General features: G+C 50.1%; 1 protein-coding gene across 1 annotated transcript in view; it reads left to right on the top strand.

Annotated features, from left to right (window-relative positions):
- MSI2 (musashi RNA binding protein 2) overlaps positions 1 to 19,810 on the top strand; it is a 261,173-nt gene that overhangs the window by 217,517 nt on the left and 23,846 nt on the right. The window contains exon 10 of the mRNA XM_082493345.1: positions 15,053 to 15,172. Coding sequence (XP_082349471.1) covers positions 15,053 to 15,172 — 120 coding nt within the window. The remainder of the gene's footprint in view (positions 1 to 15,052; positions 15,173 to 19,810) is intronic.

The raw sequence follows: 19,810 nt of genomic DNA, 5'->3' as shown, positions 1-19,810 counted from the left end.
GTGCGGGAGGGAGAGCAGCTCCGCGGGGAGGAGGAGCAGCCGCCCCCCAGGGGACGGTCCCCTTGGGGTGGGTGAGGCTGCGGAGGGGCGCTGGGCCCTACCTGCGGCACACTGGGCGAATGCGCGGCCTTGTGTTCAGCACCGGGTCGTTAGGATGGAACATCCCATCGGAAGCGTACGGATTGTCAACATCCACACGATGAACAGCGTCCTTGGGCGGTAGTTTCTGTGGAGCTGGTTTTTGCAGGACTAGTGACACCAAGGGACAAGAGTGCGGTTAGGGTGGGTTTTTCCCAATGGCTGAACTTCACAGATGCTACAGCTCTACTCTAAACTCATCTGCCTCTCTCCCGTCTGTGCCACCCCCTCCCGAAGCGAGCCAGGCCCGACACAACCAGGGCGTCAGGGTGCCGGGGCGCGTGCCGGGAGGGAGGGGTGGCAGCAGCGGGTGACACGGCTGCCGGTGGTGACAAGGCAGCTGCCCCTGTGGTGGCACCACCGCTGGAGGCGGTGGGCAGAGGCCCGGGCTGGCGGGACCGCGGCCCTCAGTGCTGGAACGTAAGGAGGGGGCTTCGGAAGGCGTTTGCAGGTTGTGTCACGCTTCCCTCCCGGGCCCTCGCGACTCCTGGCACCAGCTGGTTTGTACGAAGAGAGCTAAATGAGAGACGCCTTTGATAAGTTAAATGATGAAAATCGGCAGAGCTTAGACGGCTTTAATTATAAACATGTCTAAAATGAACGTGTCTGCCAGCTGACAGCAGAGGCGCCGTTTGACTCTAGCTCTCGCTATATATATTTTTATTAAGGGCCTGCTTTTCGAAAGAGGCCCTCCAGTTATTTGCTAGTTATTTGCAGCCTCTTGCAGAGATTGAACAGGCAGAAGAAAACCGAAGTGGATTGTCACCACTAAAAAGTGGGCGCATCTCATCACAGGCACCAGTTGTGCCGTCGAGAGCGGGGCGGCGAAGGGGAGCTGCTGAGTCCCCCGTCGCCTCGCTGGGCTCTCCCTCCCCTCCAGCTCTGCCCGTGGTGTCTGCTCCGCTCCCGCGCACGGAGTATATTCCTTAACAGCAATCAGAGCTGTTAATAGAGTTGTTAGGCTGTTTTTCTCAGGTGACGTGGGGCTCCGCTCTCCAGAATCACAACCCGTCAGAGCAGCGTCAGGGCGCGGGAGCCCTCCCTGCCGGGGGCACGGCGCGAGGGGTTCGGTGCCTGTCAGCAGGACGGGGTGTCCCCCTCGCTGGGGCCAGGCGTTTGGGGGCAGAGAGCCCCGTACCACGGGAGCACAGCTCGGGGCGCGAGGCAGCGTTTCGGGAGCGGGTCAGGATTTGAGGAATGGGGACAGCGGTGGAAGTAAGTGCCACTCCACGGGGTTGTGTTCTGACGTGTCTCAGGTGGCTCTCCCCGCTCTCCTTTCGCCCCTCTCTGCTGGAGGCAGCGTGTCCTGCGGCACAGGGCTCACCCAGCCTCGCTCCTCCTCCTCCAGACGCCCCTGGGGAGGGATGGAGTGGGCAGCCTGAGCCACCAGCCCTGGGGATGGCTGTTCGGTGCCACGGGATGAATAGTGTAAGGCTCAAAAGAGCCCGAACCCCCCAGCCCTTCCCTTGGCGCGTTTTGACGCTTGCGGAAGTGCCCACGGGGCCCGTGGTACGACCGTGGCTTGGAGCGTGAGACAGGGGCACGCGCAAACCCGATGGAGAGAAATCTGGAATCTGCTTTTTGAATAGGTTGTCGTGCCCGGGTGCTCGGTGTGGTGGTTCAAAAAGAAAATACTTGTCCGTTTGTGCAGGAGCATCCCAGGCAGCTCGGGCTGCGTCCCGCCCCCGCGGCACCTGGGCAGCGGTGGTGTTGCAGCCGCAGCGCCGTGTGTGTATAAGTATACGTATATATAAAATACGTAGAAATACACAGCGGGATTCCTACAGTGCGCTGTAGAGGAGACCTGGCAGTGGCTTTTACTGCAGTGCAGTTGTGTGGTGAGTCCTGTTCCCCGCACCGGTGCCTGTGCCGCAGTAGCTCGGGCTGGCCGGGCAGGCGGGGGCCGGGGCCGTCCCCGGCCGGTGTCATTGCAGAGCTGTCCCACTGCGTCCCCGTCCCACCGGGCTCCGCACCGCATCCCTCGGCACCGGCCGGTGGGCGTTAGTCCCGTTCCTCCTCAGGTTACGCTGCTTATTTACTTCTTTAATTTAAAATAAAAAAAAATGAATGCCCATCTGAATCGAACATAGGCATTTACTGTTGTCCAAGTGAAACGAGGCTGCAAATGTCACTACCCACCGGTGACATGTCCATTCCCGCCCCGGGGCGCGCCGGCTGCGGGAGCTGTGGGCAGAGTCCCCCGGACGGGCCCTCCCCGCGGCCTCCGCTCTTCCCCATCGGCACCGGGACGGCCCCTTCCTCCACGGGCGAGACACACACAATCCCTTTGGCAACTGCTCTATCTTCTCCCATCACGTTATTTTTTTCCTCTAGGCCTTTATAACCCAGTACATAGACTTTTTTTTAATTGCAATCACTCCCTTTCTGTGTCTTTTTTTTTTTTTTTTAATTTCTGGGACTTATCTTTTCAGTTTAATCTATTAATTTCTGTTCTTATTTCACTTTGCAGACTATTTGCCGATTTCACAAGACATAATTTTTATCAACTAGTTCTTAAAGATGCATAACAAATTAATCGGGGTTTACTACAGTGCTAATGAGAGAGAGAGACAGAAAAAGCCTGGGTGGTCCATGTTTAATTCAATGTCCACTGAAAAATTGCTGCTCTTACTGGCTGGTTTGATTGACTGGACTTTTTATTTTATTTTTATTTTTTTAAAGGCTCCATATCCTCACTGCTTTGAGTTTGCTTTTTATTTTTTTTATTTTTTTCCTCTGCTTTGTTATGAGTTTTTAATGCCCACTTGGAATGTAACTCACAAGGATTGGGGTTAGGGGCGTTATGAAGGCATGACTTCTCACAAACTTTTTAGAAATAATTTTATCAAGGAAGCAAAAATGATGATTGGGTCTTACAAGCAGCCCCAAAGAGAGATGTTGGCGCTTTTTAATGTCGAGACGTTCAGTGGTAGCACAAATCATAATTAGGGTGGAGCGAGACTAGCATCTCCTGTCGCTAGGATCATTAGCAACGCAGGGTTTAATTATTGAAAACGAGTGCCCTGCGTCCGCAGGTGTGACCCTGTGGCGCTGGCGGCTGCAGGCGTAGCAGTCCCACGCCTTGGGTTCGCTTTGGGTTGGTGGCTCTTGTAGAGCTGCCGTAACCATGCTTGGGCCACGGCAAGAAGCCACCAAAGCCGGGCTCGGACCGTCACTGCCGCTGCCCCGGCCCCCGGCCACTGACCGCCCCCTCCCCTCGCCGCGGCCACGCTCTCCCGCACTCCCTGCCCTCGCTTCTGCTTCCAGACTTTGCTTGCAAATCATGGGCAAATGACTTAAATTTTGGCCGGAGGGACGAGCTCTCCCCTGCAGCTTACGCTGTGTCGCGCCTCTTCATCTCCACCCAAATCGCAGAGGAGCGGCAGCCCGGCGTGGCAGCGCCTCCCTCCATTGGCTTGCTTTCTAACAAGACCGGATTGTGGGCTTTCGGGTAGCAAACACGCATCGTATTTAAATTCTGTTTCTCTTTGAGTGTTTCTACCCGTTTTATAAGTTTGTGAGAAGTAAATTGCATGCTTACAGTAGAACTGTAATGCATTTTAATGTTTGTTAATCCACTTGTTTAAAATGTCAGTGTCAAAGGCTCTACAATACACGGCTATGCTGTTCATTTCATTAAAGATGCTTGATGTAATAATTGGTTAGTTTTCTTTTTACTTTTCTGCAGGCAATAGCTTTTTTTAATCTGTATGGCTTCTTATTATTTTGTTTGGGTTTTTTTGCTATGAATTGCTTTGCTTTTGTGAACTTGTCTTAGTGTGCATGATTTGCAAACATTTCGGCTATTGTGAATTTTCTCATTTTTTGTAAATAGTCCATCTGTGCTTTTCTTTTTTTCTTTTTTATGACTTTTTTCCTGTAAGTAACTGAGGTAGAAAATAATAATAAATTGTTTACAACGGATATGCTGTGTTGCTGCTCTCTTAGCTTGCAGTTTTAATAATTTTGGTTTGGACGCACCAAATAACCAGTACCAATGACAATTTAATAAAAGAATAAAACAACCATCACTCAAAGTGTGTGACCCAGTGTTTGAAGAATCTGCAGATGAACGGTTACATACGAGGTGTGTTTACAGCAAAAACTAAAGCCCAAAACAGACGACAGTGCACTTGTAGCTGGGGGGAGAGGAGTGACGCCGTGTTAAAATCGCGGTGTTCCCCACAGTCTCACCTTCCACCGCTGCGGCCAGCGCAGCCCCTGCCAGCGACCGAGGCGGGTTTAGGCATCAAACCCATAAGCGCATTAGAAACCCTTGTTGCAAACTCTCCAGCACTACCGTGCCGGAATCTGTTGCTGCTGTTTGGAATTTAAAAGGAAAATCAGGTAACTCTTGTCGCTGAGAGGAGGTCCCTGGCTGGGGGGCAGCCGGTGTTCTGGGTGCAGACCTGGCGGTGGCACGGGTCCCGCTGGCCGTGCCTGCCTGGCGGGGACGTTGCCATCGCTGCGTTTGTCTCAGTTATACTTTCTTCCATCATCACCTGGATGGTTGGGGATTGTCAAAGTTACTTAGAAGTCTTCAGCTCAGGAATTTAATCTTTTTTTTTTTAATTAAGCGTTTGTTTGCTTGTATGTTTGTTAAAGCTTATTAAAACCCCTGTATATGGGGAGAGGTGGGAAAAACAAATATTTGGACAAACTTTTCAGAACTCAGGGAGGTACCCTTGCTTATTGATGATGGTGCTCCATAGTCGGCGAGGAGCAGCCTTGGGTCACGCTCCTGCAGGGCCCGGTGCTGTGAAAATGCAACGCAAGATCCGCTCAAAGTCTGAACTGATGTTTTTCATTATTATGAGAGCATTTAAAACTGACCTTTTGTTACTCTGTAGAGCTTGATTTAGTTTCTTTCCTGATAGCAGTCACAATCTGCTCACTTGTCGGCCGTCGGTGCTGGGCAGGAAGGCGTTCTCGCGTGGCAGTTACTTGTGATGCTCGCCTGTAGGTCTGAGAGAGGAGGAGAGGTGAGGTGAGGTGAGGTGAGGAGGTTCCTGTCGCCGTTATTTAGGACACCCAGCAATATTACGAAGCTGCACGTTACGTTACTGCTGCGGGTTTCTCTCTCTTGGTTAATAACCTCCTAAGGGGGAGCGCAGTGGGAGCGGGAGGAGAAGAGCGTGTCTGTAGGTGCGGCACACCGCAAAGCGGAGCGTTGCGCCTGCAGCGGTCTGGCGGTGCAAAGCCACGGCCGCCCCGGGGAGGTGCAGCTTCACCGCGTTGGGTGCGGCCTGGCAAGGGCTGGGAGTTGGTACGTTCAGCTCACCAGAAGGAGCGTAAACGGAGTTCCCACAAAGGACTTAGCTGTAATTCTGCCAGTTGATGCCCGCCACGGTCTGGCTCCCAGCGCGATGCGCACAGTGCTTCAACGACCCCCCGCCACGTTCCTTTGCACAAGAGCACCCGACTACTCTGCTGATGTAAAGAGGTTTTAAAGTGGAGATGCTGCCTACTTCTAAAGATGCTTCTTTACCAGTAGGGAGTGATGAAGTTAGCAGTGGTAAGAGTCAACTCTGTAAAACACTCTTTTAAAGCGCTGTTACGCAAGTCTAAGACTTGTATAACCCTTAGTAACGGGAGCAAAGTTTGTCTGGTCATAATACTTTAATGATCAAACTTAACATTAAGAAAGGAGGAGAAATTGCTGGCAGCTGAAAAAAAGGGGGTGCAAATACAAAATGTATTTTAAATCGTCTATTCAGTTAGTTAAGCCTTGTAACAGTAAGAGATGTGGAACAAAGCTGGAAATGTTTCTCGCTCCTTTGTCTAACCCTTTCTTAACTGCTTAAAATCTGCTCTAATCATCCCGGCGCTGCATGCTTTTTTTCACCTAAAACACATTACTGCATCTGCATGGCATAAAATGGTTTCCAAAGTGCATTTGAAATCTGCTAGAACCACCTTAATTACCGCTCTTCAAATCTCTCCGTTTCAGCCGCCATCAGTGAAAACACAGACTATAGACCGGACCTGTTTTAAAATTAAGATTTTGGGTTTCTTCTGCTGGCGGAGAGCAGGACCGTTCACATTGCAGGTGCATCCCTGGAGTGAGGAGCAGCTGGAACTGCAGACAGCAAACTGAGAAATTAATATAGCAAAGCCCATAAATTTCCAGCCAGAAGGTACTCCTTCAAGTTCTGCTTAGACGACAGTAGCTTTTTTTTTGGCGCAGGAAAAAAATGGCACCTAGAGCTGTTCCCCGAATCCGAGCAGAGCTAAAGCACCTTTGCCTTTTAGGCATATTTTTTTGGTAATGTTGCAGAGAATCACGTAAAATTCCTTTTTAACCTTCCATTTCCCCCACTCCTTAAAATAATCTCCTGGGTATTACATTTAAGGCGAGGGTTTCAAGAGATGAGCCGTTGATCTGAGTCGGTGGTCCAGCTTCCACCGGTTTCAATGGCAGCAGTGTGGTGAGTAAAACCGCTGCCTGTCCCCCGTCCCCTGCCCCGTCACCTCTGCGCAAGAGAGCCTGCTCCTGAGGTTTCCCCAGACAGCCCGTCTGGCTAGGGACCAAAGCTGCCCGGCTCTTCATTCGGTTTTTCTCTACTGATACCTGGAATAAGTGCTTGAGCAATAAGAACATCATCTTGAACGTTGAACTGAAATGCCGATTGTCCTGTTCTCAACTGCTCACTGATCCGTGCGTGGAGCTGGAGACGGGCTTTAAACCTTCAGGGTCATTACTCTGAAAATGAGTGATCGTAAAGGGAGAGGGAGGAGAGAAAAGGGAAAAAAAACAGCATTTTGGGGTGATACTGCAGCAACAGAGCTCCTGAGCCATCGCTTCTGCTGCCACCGGGCCACAGCTGCAGCAACTGGGAGGTGTAATGAGAGTAATTATTCACAAGGGTAAAGAGGCGTAACACAAACACACATGTATGGAAGAAAACATGGATGACCCTATAGAAAGAAGAATGGGATCTGGTAAGGCCAGTTCTGCTGTAAGGAATTCTACGGGTCCGAGTTAGCCGGAGCATGACGGCTAACCTGCTTTTATGGTGTATGCCTCCCTAGGTACAATTTTTAACTGTAAAGCTGTTAAAAATCAGGTGCTGGGGGTTGCAAAGAAGTTGAAGAGATCAGTCTCCTTAAAGCACAATAACATTCAAATGTGAATGTTTTTCAATCACATTTAGCAGTAGGATTTCAAGCTGATAATTAAGTAGCTTCCAAGTCCTGCTTTGCCCAGAGGCGGTAATAGGCTGCAGTGGTGCCTGAAAGGTTTCTGGGCTCAGCATCACAATCCTCTCCTCTGACCTTTTTTGTAAGGTGGATTATGAAATACCCGGTGGCGGTTCCTCCAGCCAGGCCGCGGGGAGTTCCCCGTCTCTGCCAGCGACGGCTGTTGCGCTCGGTGAGCTGCAGTGTCTCTCTGAGGGCCGTTCACTCACGACTTTGGCACACGTAGGATGTGGAGAATTTCCTACCCTCCCATAATCCCTTCCTCTGATTAATTAATTACCTTCTCTTTTACATAGTTGCCTCTTGTCTGCGTTGAATTTTTCCAGCTGCAACCCCCAGACGTGAGTTCTTTTTATGCCTTTGTTTATCACCAAGGACCTGTCTTTTAATAATACTTATCCAGATGATAGTTTAGAACATTCATAAAAATTTAAGCAAGCGGTTTAACCAAATAGCTCATTTTCTATACCATCAAAGCAACTGAAATGAGGCTTGAAGCAAATCAGTGCCACTTTGCTGAACTTTAAATGTGTGCCTTAATGCGGTTCCATCTAACCTGCCCTCGTTCACTCGGCAGCCGGTGACTGAAATTCAGAGCTGCTGTGCTGCGGGACAGGCTGGGTACCGGGACTTCACAGGTAGTCCTCCCCCTGCTGCGATCCTTGCATTTATACTTAACCTTGTTTATTAAAAATCGATCGTAAATGTTTGGCTTTGGGCTTCAAAATGAGAAACGCTTTCATCGGAGCGATCAACTCCAGCATTAAACGGAATTACTTGCTTTTAGGAAGCGATTTGGTTCAGATTCTCTTTCATGCGCATCACCTGCGTTCACCTGAAGCTCATAATTCTCTGTGTTTCACCAGTTACTAAATTAGGGAGAATCCGAATTACATACCGAGTTCAGGTGTTGGATGGTGGGAGATATAGTTTTCAATAGGACATGTTTGAGAAGTATAGCGGATGCCTCAAAGCTGCTATGGGATAGGAACAGTTTTTAAGTAGAGTAAATAAACTAAATCAGCTACCAGCTTTTGCTTTTTAGTTTGCAGTTCTTTGAATAAATAGTTTTCTTAGAATAAACTATTTGCCTTTGAGAAGTTTCCCGGTTTTCTGTACGGTGAAGTAACTGCAAAAGGGTTATTACACTTGAAACGACACAGAATGATAATTTGGAGACAAACAAGGCTTTGTCTCACTGATGCATAAAGTAATTACTGGGCAAAAGTGCATCATTCTCATTTTAAAAACCGTGGCCTGAGAGTGGTAAACAGCTGAAAAATGGGTCGTTTACTGTACATACAGTGAAAGTGCCAAATTTTAAATCAACTATATTTGGGCTTTATTGTTGTGTTGAAATTCCAAAGCAGAAGTATTTGTTCATAATAACACCCGTCTGCGAACACGCAGCCAGTGTGAAGCCCATTAGGGGGTGTCTGACGTTGAGAATGCTCCTACAAAATCTTGCCGCGCACTGTACATTTTAAGCAGCAGATGACTGTGCCTCGACTAACGCAGTGGGCTGCTTAATGAGGGTGCCATTATGCATGATGCGCTGTATCTGAAGTTCGCTAATTTTCTGACCTGGTGAAATAGATTTTAATAAGCTTGATGTAACACAGCATATAAAGACAAAGGGAAACACTTAATGGGGCTGTCACAATAAAGGACTCTGAGCGGGCTGGGAGATGCTAAAGGTGTTACTAGAATTGATCAAAAGCTTAGGAGAGAAACTCTGCGTTTCCGTGGAGGTCTGCCCCGCACCGTGCTCGGTCCCTTCTCTGTGCTGTTGTGTGGATGGCGCTGTCCCACTTCTTTAAGGACAAACCAGGGTCACCGGTGGGAAACGCGAGACGTTTCAAGCAGGGCTTGTAGCTGCCTCCACGTTCGCTTCCTGCGGACTTTGGGAGCTCCTCAGTAGAGTCTTCAATCAAATCCCGAAGAGTTCATTGCTACTAAACAATGATAACGTGTTGTGAATTATGTGGTAGAATCTCAATGTGGTAGAATCCCCAGTCCTAGATAAAGTGTGATTTCTCTGGGTATATATTCTTTCTAAATGTTGAGCATTTAGTTGTTAATCCAGAGCTTGAAATGGTAGCAGGGTTTTTTTCTTTCTCATTCTTGTTTTCTTATGGAAAGGGAGGGGGAGTCTGAGACAGAGAGATCTGAAAGATTAAGGTTTTAAACATAAAGGGATTGTTTTGGGATGGAGTTTTCCCTTGTGCATGCTCACCATTAAAGACTACATTTTTGTCCAGTAAATTGGACCCACGCCTGCCTGCCTTCAAAAAAAAAAAAAAAAAAAAGGCTACCAGGCTCTTCTGCTTCATGGTTTTGAGTCTCTGATACTTTTGAAATGAAGCCTAAAGATCCTACAAAGAGGATAACACTGCCTAATGGAAAGAATAATGCAAGCGAGAACCCATTTGAAATGACAGCTGTGAGCCTCGGGAAGCTTTTCTGTGCTGATCAAAGCTGCTGGTAACGTTGTTTGAAAAGAGGATATCAGTTTCCCCCCTCTCCTTTTCCCACTCAACCTGCAGACGATTTTATATTCCAGACTTGGCATTTTTTTCCCGGGAGATCAAGTGAACCTCCTAAATGACCGGTGTTCAGATCGGCGCACCGGGGAGCACCATCAGCGTAAGAGGCAAAGTGGTTTTTGGGGAGGGATGCAGCCTCCGAGCTGGAACCCCCTCCTGCGTAGGCCCTTCCGAAATGCCCCACAGAGACACAGTGACGTGGCGAGACTGAGCCGCAGTGTTCGGTGTGCAAAACTCCAAACAGTCCGTAAACAGAGAGGAAGGATTTTGCTTGCGAGGCACAGTTTTATGGTTGCGTTTATTTTGTTCTCCATACGTGTCCCATAATTTTGGTTATTTTCTGAAGTCCGTTGCTGGAGTCAGATGATGATTTGAGCATCTCAGCTTCCGTTTTTATTCTTGTTTTAAATCCGTGTGCTTATTGGTAAAGTCTAAACGTATGACCTCGTGTGCCCCAAGTGCTTTAGCTATTAGAAGCAGAGAGAATTCTTTGTGTAATATTTTTTGATGTAAGAACTAATTGCATGATCTTTGTGAATTCTTTTCAGTTTGATCCCTCTTGTCTGGCTGTTTGTAGAGGACAGGGTCTTGTGTTCCTTAGGGACACAAAATATTTGGGACCCTCAGGTGCTGAAGAGAGACGAGCAAGCCTGAAGCCGTCAATGATTTCTCATAGAGAAAGCCCCCGGCTGCGCGCGAGGGAGTCCTGGCAGCACGTGTGGAGCACAGGGGTGTAAAATGGTTGTGGTTTTCACTCGCTCCTGGTTGCCTTGTAACCGGCTTCAGGCTGGGGTAAAGGAGAAATCGGTGGTTTGAGAAGGGGACGATGCTGCCGGAGTGGGAGATGGAGCAGGGCAGAGACCCGTGGAGGGCGCGTGCCCTTCGCTGCGAGCCCTTGAGCCCCTCGAGTCCCCCGTCAGGACTGGCCCTGGTCTTGCCAGATTTGTTCACAAAGCCCCTGGAAGATCCGCTAGACCCTGGGCTCTGGGCGTTCTCTGCTCGGCAACCAGCAGGGCTAGGCACGGCCTGCCCAAACGTGCGTCCCCCCTCGGTCCCCCCTTCGCCCAAAGGCATTTGGGCCTGGAGAAGGCGCTTGGTTGCAGCCAGCCGTTGGCTAAATCTGTGACCTGAGGGCAAAGCGTTTAAAAACAGATGTGTCCATCTTCCCTCGCATGAGGCTGCTTCAGTATTTAAAGTGCAACTATTGATGCAGGAAGCAGAAAAATTTATCTGTGAAAAATTGAACTCCAAATAGTGGCTTTAGCTCGTTCAGAGCAATAAGAGAGCATGAAATTGATGTGAATCCTCAGGGCTTTCCTGGACAGCGTGCGAGCCCATTGCAAAACATTTATTGTAAAATATCTTCTAATTGCAGTGCCTAAAGTGGGCACTTTGGTCCCTTTGAACAGCTTGGTATCTTGTTTTCTCTAGGCAATTATAAGCAGTGGATACACAAAGAAGGACAGGGATCGTTCCGGCAGGAATCAGAGCGCCTTAAACAAACGCGAGGAATGAATTGATCTCTCCCTCCGCCCCTTTTGATTTCCCAGTTGACTTCAGAGAGCAGAGGGCTCAGGGGGAGCCGGGCTGGCGCCGGCTGCACTCCCTGCCTGGCCGGCAGTGGGATCCAGAGTGTGCTGTGGTCGATGCTCCTGTTGACTTCAAGGCGCTCTGGTCCGGGCACCCACTCCTGGCACCCGGTTACCTCCAAGCCGCCTGTTCAAAATGAACCAGGAGCGTGCAAGCCCCTCAGCAGCTGGCTGCAGGGTGCAGAGAGCCTGCTGATACCCCGCAGCCCTCTGTGGCCCCCGGGGTCCCCCCGTGGCCAGCAGTCCTGCATCCCCAAAGCCACTGCTCTGTCTCCCAGAGTAGCCTGCACTTCCCAGGCATCGCTAAGGGAAAACAGTGGCACTGGCACATCACACTCTGGGCTCTGCAGCCTAACGCTTCTCCTTGCCCCCTGCTCCAGCCCTCGGAATTGTCCCCAGTGCCCCGTGCCGGAGTCCCTGTTGGTCAGAGCAGGATGGATCGCATCCACCTCTGCCGCTGCCAGGGGAACAGCACCCAGGAAGGTGCCGCTGGAACTCCGCAGCTGCATTTCACCCTGTTTTAAACCCTGATGCCAGGGGAGGGGAACGTGTGCAGGCATACGGCCTTGCCGGAGCGTCAGCGTGCTCTGGGGGACCAGCAAGAGGCTCCATGGACAAGCGGGTTCCTTCTGGGGGACTGGAAACCAGCAAAAGTGCCTGTTAATGCGTTCCTCTTCACTAAAGAGCTGCAGATACCTCAGCTCTCGAGTGAATACAATGGTGTGACAGCACAGGCAGAAGGGTGCTAGAGGCAGAAGTTTCTTGCAGTACACGAAAGAGGTTCAGTATTAATTGCACTGTCATTGTAGTGCTATTCTTTGAAGTCTTCGCTGGTGTAGAAGTTTATAAACAATGGGAGGGAATAATGCAGCGTGACCAAAGTGCTTTAATAACACTATGGGGTTGGTACGAGGGGAATTACAGAGCTCGGTGGTGGAGCTTGAGCAGAACGTGCGAGAACCCAGCTGCACCCTTGGCTCTCTGCAAATGTCTTTCTCAAGTCATTTTGCTTCTTTGTGCCTCATTTTATCCCACCTGTGACATGGGGACAGCATCGGCTGCCGATCGCTGCTGAGAGGTTCGGGGGAAACAACCACTTAAGTGAAAAAGTAAGTTAGCGCAGTTGTGAGACACCGTACAGCATTAATGCGCTCAACAGTGTGATGATGGGGAAATTTGTTTTCAGCTGAACGAGCTGATTAATGCAGTGCCTGGCAAATGTAATTTCAGTGTGGGGGATTGATTGCTTTTAGTACATGGGATTGATTTAGGGATCCTCCAGTGTTGGAGCTGGCCTGTGCATCTGGATCAGTAAGCGGGTTTTTGCCAATCTTGATAATCAATCCGTGTTTCCATCTCCTGCTTCTGGAACCGTACGGGCCATGCCGCTGCCGCACCGCCTCCGCCCGGCCAGCCGCAGCGTTCCCGGGCAGAGCGCGACCAGCCGATCACACTTGAGTTGTTTGGAGTGCCATGTCGCACAGATGCTTTTATCTCAGAATTGGGATAATAGCTTTCTTTGGGGGTGGAGGGATTAATTTTTCACACATCTGTCCACTGGAATGCAATAACAGATCCTTTGTTCAGGCTCTTTCTGTGGAGCGCATTCTCCACCCTTGTTATTTCATTCTTCTTTTGCATAGCAAAACTTTTTGTCCTGCATTTCAAATGGATACTGAGCGTCCCTGGCAGTTGAACAAGACAAACAAACTTTCCAGCCCTGTTTTTTATGTTGCTTTCAGGGGATGCTTGGTGATTTGAAGGGTATTTGATTGGTTTTGGCAGAGGCATTTTATTCCATGGAAAATCCACAGCTCCTCTGATCCCTTACGGATGGTTTAGGGAGCCCCTGGAACCTCCAAATGAGAAATTTCCTGTTGGCCAGCTGGTCCTGGACGTGCCATGGGAACGCTGAGGACGCCGCTCTCGGGACGTGTGCTGTGGTGGGCAGGGAGCGGAGGAGGAGAGGCTGTAGGGACGGTGACAGCTCTGCTCCCTCCCGACCCCCCGCAGGAGGGCTCAGGGATTGGCCTAGGCATGGCTCGGCACGAAAATGAAGCCCCAGAGCCTCAGCCCCTGTCCTGCTGTTTTCCCTGCTGTTTGAAGGTTGGTTTGGCTCTAATACCCAGGTCTTCTCACCCCAGGATATCGCAGCTCCAGCTGTAAATGTACATTGGGCAACCCAACCAGGGTCGATGGCTCCATCACCAGCGAAAGGGAATTTAGCGCTTGGGCATTTGGTTATAATATCCCCCGGTCCGGGTGTGCTTCCTCCTGTGTCCTACTCCACAGAGATTGTAGCAGTTCATCAATATAATAAAAACAAACAGATTCACATCGGCATTAAGGAACAGGATTTGCTGCGCGGTGCGTGGGCTCTGCGCATGGGAGCAGCAGCAGACAGCAGCCTGGGGTAGCCGTGCATACATTTACCTATACTTTTTTTTTTCCCCCCCAACAGCCCTATTACCATATTTAAATGCAAGTATGTCTTTTTTTAATTGATGTTTTAAGTAGCTTCAAGTCACTCTAGCCTAGTTGTTCTCTGCTCCTTTCCTCCTGGTAGATTACCTGTAGCTGAGACGGTAGTGCTAGAGGTAGCGGGCTTCTAGTCTGCTGATTTCTCCGGGTCTCGCTCTCTCCGTTCCTCCAGCTGGCTGTCCTCTTTTTCTGTTGCCTCAGTTGTTTTTCTGTGGTTCTTCAGCATTGCAAAGCAGCTGTGATCAAAGTCCTGGAGCCCGCTCGAGGGGCAGGTCCCAGGGTGGTGACTACCCCGCGGTGGTCCTGTCGGGCACCAGGAGCGGTCAGAGCTCCCCAGAGACCGGGAACTCCGAGGGGTTTGTTGACTTTGCAGCAAGGGGGTTCGGGGTTCTTGCTGACCACCTGGACCTTGCCATTGCCCTCTTAAAATACATATATTTAGAGTCAGAGCTTCTGGCAGATCTTTTGAATATCAATGATGTAAAGAAACTAAAACTGCAATCTTGCTAGCAGCATTTCATTCATCTGCGAGGGCTCGGTCCCCCTGTAGCAGGGTGTATGTCTTAGAGCTCCTTGATCTGTGGCTGTTTTGCTTTCAAAAGCTTTTTTTCTTTCTTTCTTTCTTTCTTTTTTAAATTACATTGCAGCGAATTTTTTCTGCTTGATCCCAGCAAATCTGTGATCTTGACCTGAGGACCTCCTCATATTTTCCATTACTGCTATGTCTGTAGATCAGCACGTTATTATCACTTGCAAATAAGCAAAGAAGAGAATTCCCTCGTTGTTTTGCGGAGCGGTCTGACCCTAGCTGTTTGAGAGTACAGAGACATAAGCTGAGCGCTGCCGCCAGTCTGTCCGCCCCGGCACCTCGGCTTTCGCGGCGTGCCGTGGCCAGGCACCCCATCAGCGGCACGCACAGCCACGTTCCTCTTCAGCCAAGGGGATTTGGGCCACCTTTGTGCCGTCAGAGACCACTGGCAGCGGGCATCTGGCGAGGGCTCGGCTGTTCCTAAAGACAGTGCCTGTTGATGGCATGGAGAGCCGGGACGGCAACCTCTGGAAAGGCCGTGCCCTCGGCGGCCGCCTCGCGCCCTGCAGAGACTCATGGTACCCGCTGGCTTCTTTCTTTACCCTTCTCCTTTTCTCCATGGCCAGGTTTTCCGGCAGCGGCTTATGGACCAGTAGCAGCGGCAGCCGTGGCGGCAGCAAGAGGATCAGGTAGGGGGGCCCGTGGAAGAGCAAACCCTCAGAGTGCAGGGTCAGGTAAAAGCTCTGTCGGTATTCTGTGTGGCTGCAGCTCTCCATCATTTCTCTGATTTTCCTCACACTTATCCTGGGGACCTGAAAACAAATGATCACAAAAAAAAAAATTATATAAGAAATAAATAATCGATCCCAAACCAAACCCAAACTACAAGCAGAGGCCACGGGGCCTGGAGCACCTCGCAGGAGATTGGCATAAGAACTGCCAAAACCAGGGTAGATATTCTGATTTGTTTCTTTATTTATTCCTTTATTATGTTGGTTTCGTTGTTTCTTTGGTTTAAATTCGAGGTTGCAAAGGACACCCCACCAAAAAAAAAAAATTATTTGTGTTTTTGAAAAAAAGGTTTGGTTTCTCATGGAAAGCGGGCACTGGGGTGAGGCGGCGGCGGCGGCCCCGGGTGCTCCCGCCGTGCCCGGAGCCGCTCTCGCCTCCTCGGCCAGCACAAGGGTCAGCCTTCGCTGGGCACCCCGCGGCGAGGGGCCGCGTCCCCTCGGGGACGGCGTCTCCATCCTGCGCGGGGCGAACGCTGCCCCTCGCGCCACCGGCACCGAAGCACAGCCGGCAGCTCGCCGGCCCTGCCCGCTTCGAACCCCGGCCTGCTTTCGTGAGGAACATCAAAGCTTTTCTTCCTCTCCTTAAGAAAACTTTTATTTTTTTTCCCCTTAAGGGAAATAAATAAATCGTTGCCAATTACCATTATTACCTTAGGTTTTAAATTTAGCTCGACATGTGAATTAGTGCTTTGCGCAGGTAATTAAGTGTTCAGTGCAGCCATCAGTGAGCTGCTGTCTCGGGGCCGCCACCTCAGCTCCCCGGCCTGCCCAGATCAGGCCGGGACAGAGCCGCTGCCGTCCCCGCGCCTCCTGCCCAGCCTCATGGCTGCCAGCCCCTCGCCGGGCCTGGTGCCGGAGCGGAGGACGTGGCGGTGGCAGCGGTTTCCAGCTCACTCATGGCGCAGTCCTGAAGTGGGGGTTTCTCGGTGGCTTTTCTGGCAGTCCCGGTGGGTTAACCGGGCTCTTCCCGAAAAGACCCGACCAAACCGCTGCGTGAGGGGCTACGAGGAGGGCGCAGGCCCAGGTGTGTCTCGAGTGTGAGCCTGATGCCATGGAGGCCAAAGAAAGACACCAGGAGAACTCCGTTCCATGCAAACTGGCACTGCTTGCAGGCTACAAAGGATTATCTGTACCAGTTTCATCTTGTGGCATGTAGAGAGCGCCTAAGGGGTGACTTGCCAGACTGGTTGTGGGGATTCCCCATCTCCCGGCTTTTCCTACTGCCCCTTCATGGAGGGGGAAGGAAAAAAAAAATAGAGAAAGAAAAAAAAAAAAAGAGATTGATTTTGCATATGATTTCGGGAAAACAGACTTCATTGTTTCTGCCTCTTCCTCATGTTTTGCCCTTCAGGTTTTGTTTTACGTGCAAACAGACCTGGTGAGTTGCCCCTTAGTAAGGCACAGAGGGTTTGGCTGGATTAACGTTGCTTCCCTGATGATTATTATTTTTTTTTAATCGGAGTGCTTTTGGTGCCCATTACAACTGAACTGAGCATTGATCAATTCTGTGCCTGAAAATCATTTGTCTTTAATTTGAGTGTTTTTTGGTTTTTCTTTTGTTGGGTTTTCTGTTTTGTTTTTGGTTTTTGGTTTTTTTTTTTATTATTATTTGAACTTGCAATACGAAACTAAATCTAACCCTAAATTAACAACACCCTTTCTGGCAAGTTTAAAGAGCAGTATGGTGTTTGGAAATGTCTTTCAAGCCTCAAAATTGCCTGTGTGCACAAAACTGGCAAAACCCCAAAACTGAATCAAAAGACACCCACCACCCCCCCTCCCAGCCCCGAGATCCCAAGGAGGAAGATGGGTTTCTTACCGGCCCGGCGCGACGGCCGCTCACATTTGCAGCGAAACGTGCTCCGGGAACAGTGGTGTTTTACGTAGAGTCATTTCCATCCAAAGACGGGTTTCGGAAGGGACATCCTGGGTTCGCCACTTCCATCCAGCAATGGTAGTGAATTGTATTCAGGAGCAGTAGAGTACGATCGATCTTGCGCTACAGCGTATGGGCCCGATTCATTACAAGAAAAATGGTTGAGTTATTTTTTTCTTCTTTTCAGTTGGGTTTTTCTTTTTTCTTTGCAAATTTGCACAGCCCTCCTTCACGCGTGCCTAATCCAAAAGCACAGAGCGCAGCACAGTTGGCCCTTACTGGCCCCTTTCTGCCAGTAAATGGAAAAGAGATGGAAAACACCCGGGCAGGTGCGTTCCACCGCCCCTCCACTCGCTGGGGAGCGCTTTGCCCAGAGGCTGACGGAGACGTCCCCATCGCTGCTGCTCCTTCTGCAGCGCTCCCACCACCACCTCACTCCAAATTGACCTGCTCTGCTCTCTAGCCCCGTCCTGCTGGCTCTTCCCCACCTTCCTGGTGTCACTGCCAGCGCAGTGGCTCTGCAGCGCCGGAGCTCAGCCCGGGCACCAGTGCCCGCCGGTGCGCCCGCGGAGAACATCCACTCTCCAGGCATGCATCTTGGTCTTCCAAGGAGGCTGCAGCCCTTTCGCTCCCACCCCCTGGGCTGCGGTGCGTGGCCACTGACCACCTTGGTTTCTCCCAAGGGTGATGTTCCTGCTCTTAGTTAATCTGCATGTTTGCTTAACAGGGAAGGGAGCCTGCCTGGGGGCAGTTACCCTGGTTCTGCGCTGCCCGGTCTTCCCTGCCCTCGCCCCTGTTGGCAGTGTGTGAGGATGCAGTCACCATTTTACCTTGCTAGATAAACACGTTCTCTTCTCTGTCACGGCAGAAAGGGACCTTTCCTCCTGCTCGTGCTCAGTGCCACTCAGACATTCACGTCTAGCTTAGCCGGTCACGTGCCGGCGGGGTGAACACAACGATGCTTCTCTTTATAAATCATGTGCCCAATCGACATCCCAGTGATGAGGCAATAGCTGAGGTCCCTTGAGCAGATGGGGGGGTTTGGCCATGTCCGTTCACACTGGGTGGGACTGTGCTGCCGAATCCCTCAGCTGGTTTGGGCAACCTCATCCATTCTTGTATTTTTTTTTAATGAATTGGGACCTGAGCCACGGAAAACGAGCAAACTTAAAAGTCTGAATGCTGCAAACTCCTCCTAGACAACTTCACTATCAATGTCACGTTTCTTTTGAATTCACCTGACATGCTTTACGTGTAAAACATTTTTGTCGTGTAAATGCTTTTTTTAAAATACAGTCATGGGGGGGACATTTTTATCTTGCATTTGACATGGGAGGGATTCATTTGGCAGGAGAGCAAGACAAGGAAAATTTGGGAGGAGAGGGTTTTCATTCCTTCCTCTTTGGTTCATTGACAAGTCAGTCTGAGATTTGTCCAGTTCCCAACCTGTTGCCACCAACTATTCCTCCCTGAGGAGTGGAGACAAAATCAATAAGGCCATCCATAATCCAGCCCGACTGCCGCTGCTCGGCACCGGGAGGAGCCGTGCGTGCCTGTCCCAGCTGAGCGGCGTAGGCTCCCACGGGGGCACGCTTTGCCCGCCGAGACGGCCGGCGGCACACAGCGTGGCGGGACAGCGCGGTGCCCCGGCACCAGGAGCTGATTCCCCCTGATCCCCCCCGACCCCCAGCACATCTGGATTTTGGGCGCCAGTCCCGGCTTGCCAGTGCTGCCTTTGAGCCCTGCGCCCCGACAACCCCTTACTGTACTTTATACTTGCCAGCTATAACAAATCTCGTAACGTGAGCTACTGACCTTGATGGTGAGTGTGAGCAGTTATGTTTTGTTGTTTTCTCTCTTGCTTGGTTGGGGCTGCTGTGAGAGAGGGTGTCTCTGAGGCATACTTTCCGGCCTCTCTTACACTCGGACGTGCACACCTCCTCTCAAACACTCTTCTGAGCGCTCTCAGCGGGAAGGTTTGTCCACAACTATTAATCCTCTCTCAGTGTCCAGCTTCTTGTTAGTAGCAGCTGGTTGCATGTTTTTTGCTTGTTCGGACGAAACGGTTCAAGAAACAACTCATATCAACTCTTGAGAAATGTCTCTATTTTTTTGTACACTTTCTTTCTTTTGATGTTTTTATTAATTTCCCTTACTTAAAAAACAAAACACCTGTCGTCCCGTAAAACATTTCACATCCCCCCTTGCCTGTTCTTAGAGTGTATGTATCTGTGGGACTGAACTAAATGCATGCACTGTAGTAGTCGTACTGGTAGCAGTAGATGTAGTTGTAGAACATGCATTGTTGAGTTGATATTATAGGTATCATCAACGTGAACTAGCGTGGCAGTTAAAAGCATAGCCTTGGTCTGACTGAAAGCGTAGGGCTATCAATACAGCAGAGAGCTGCTAACGGCTTGGATCCATAGTACCGTATTTGTTAAATCCCATTATCTGGAAGTTTAAATTGAAGCCGGCTGTAGGCAACCTACACCCTCTGTACAAGAACCCGCACATGCTGATATGTTGATAGTAAATTTGCCAATTTTTTTTTTTTTTTCAAATTAAACCCCCTAGGAATTAAAACGCTGACTATAACTATATTCTCTTATTTTTATTTTGTATTAAAAAGAACTTAAGATATTTTTAAAATCATTTTA

Source organism: Vanellus vanellus (genome assembly GCF_965231255.1).
Source record: "Vanellus vanellus genome assembly, chromosome: 19".
Classification (NCBI taxonomy): domain Eukaryota; kingdom Metazoa; phylum Chordata; class Aves; order Charadriiformes; family Charadriidae; genus Vanellus; species Vanellus vanellus.
The sequence above is the reverse complement of the archived record's forward strand: the minus strand, read 5'-3'. Positions and strand labels throughout refer to the sequence as shown.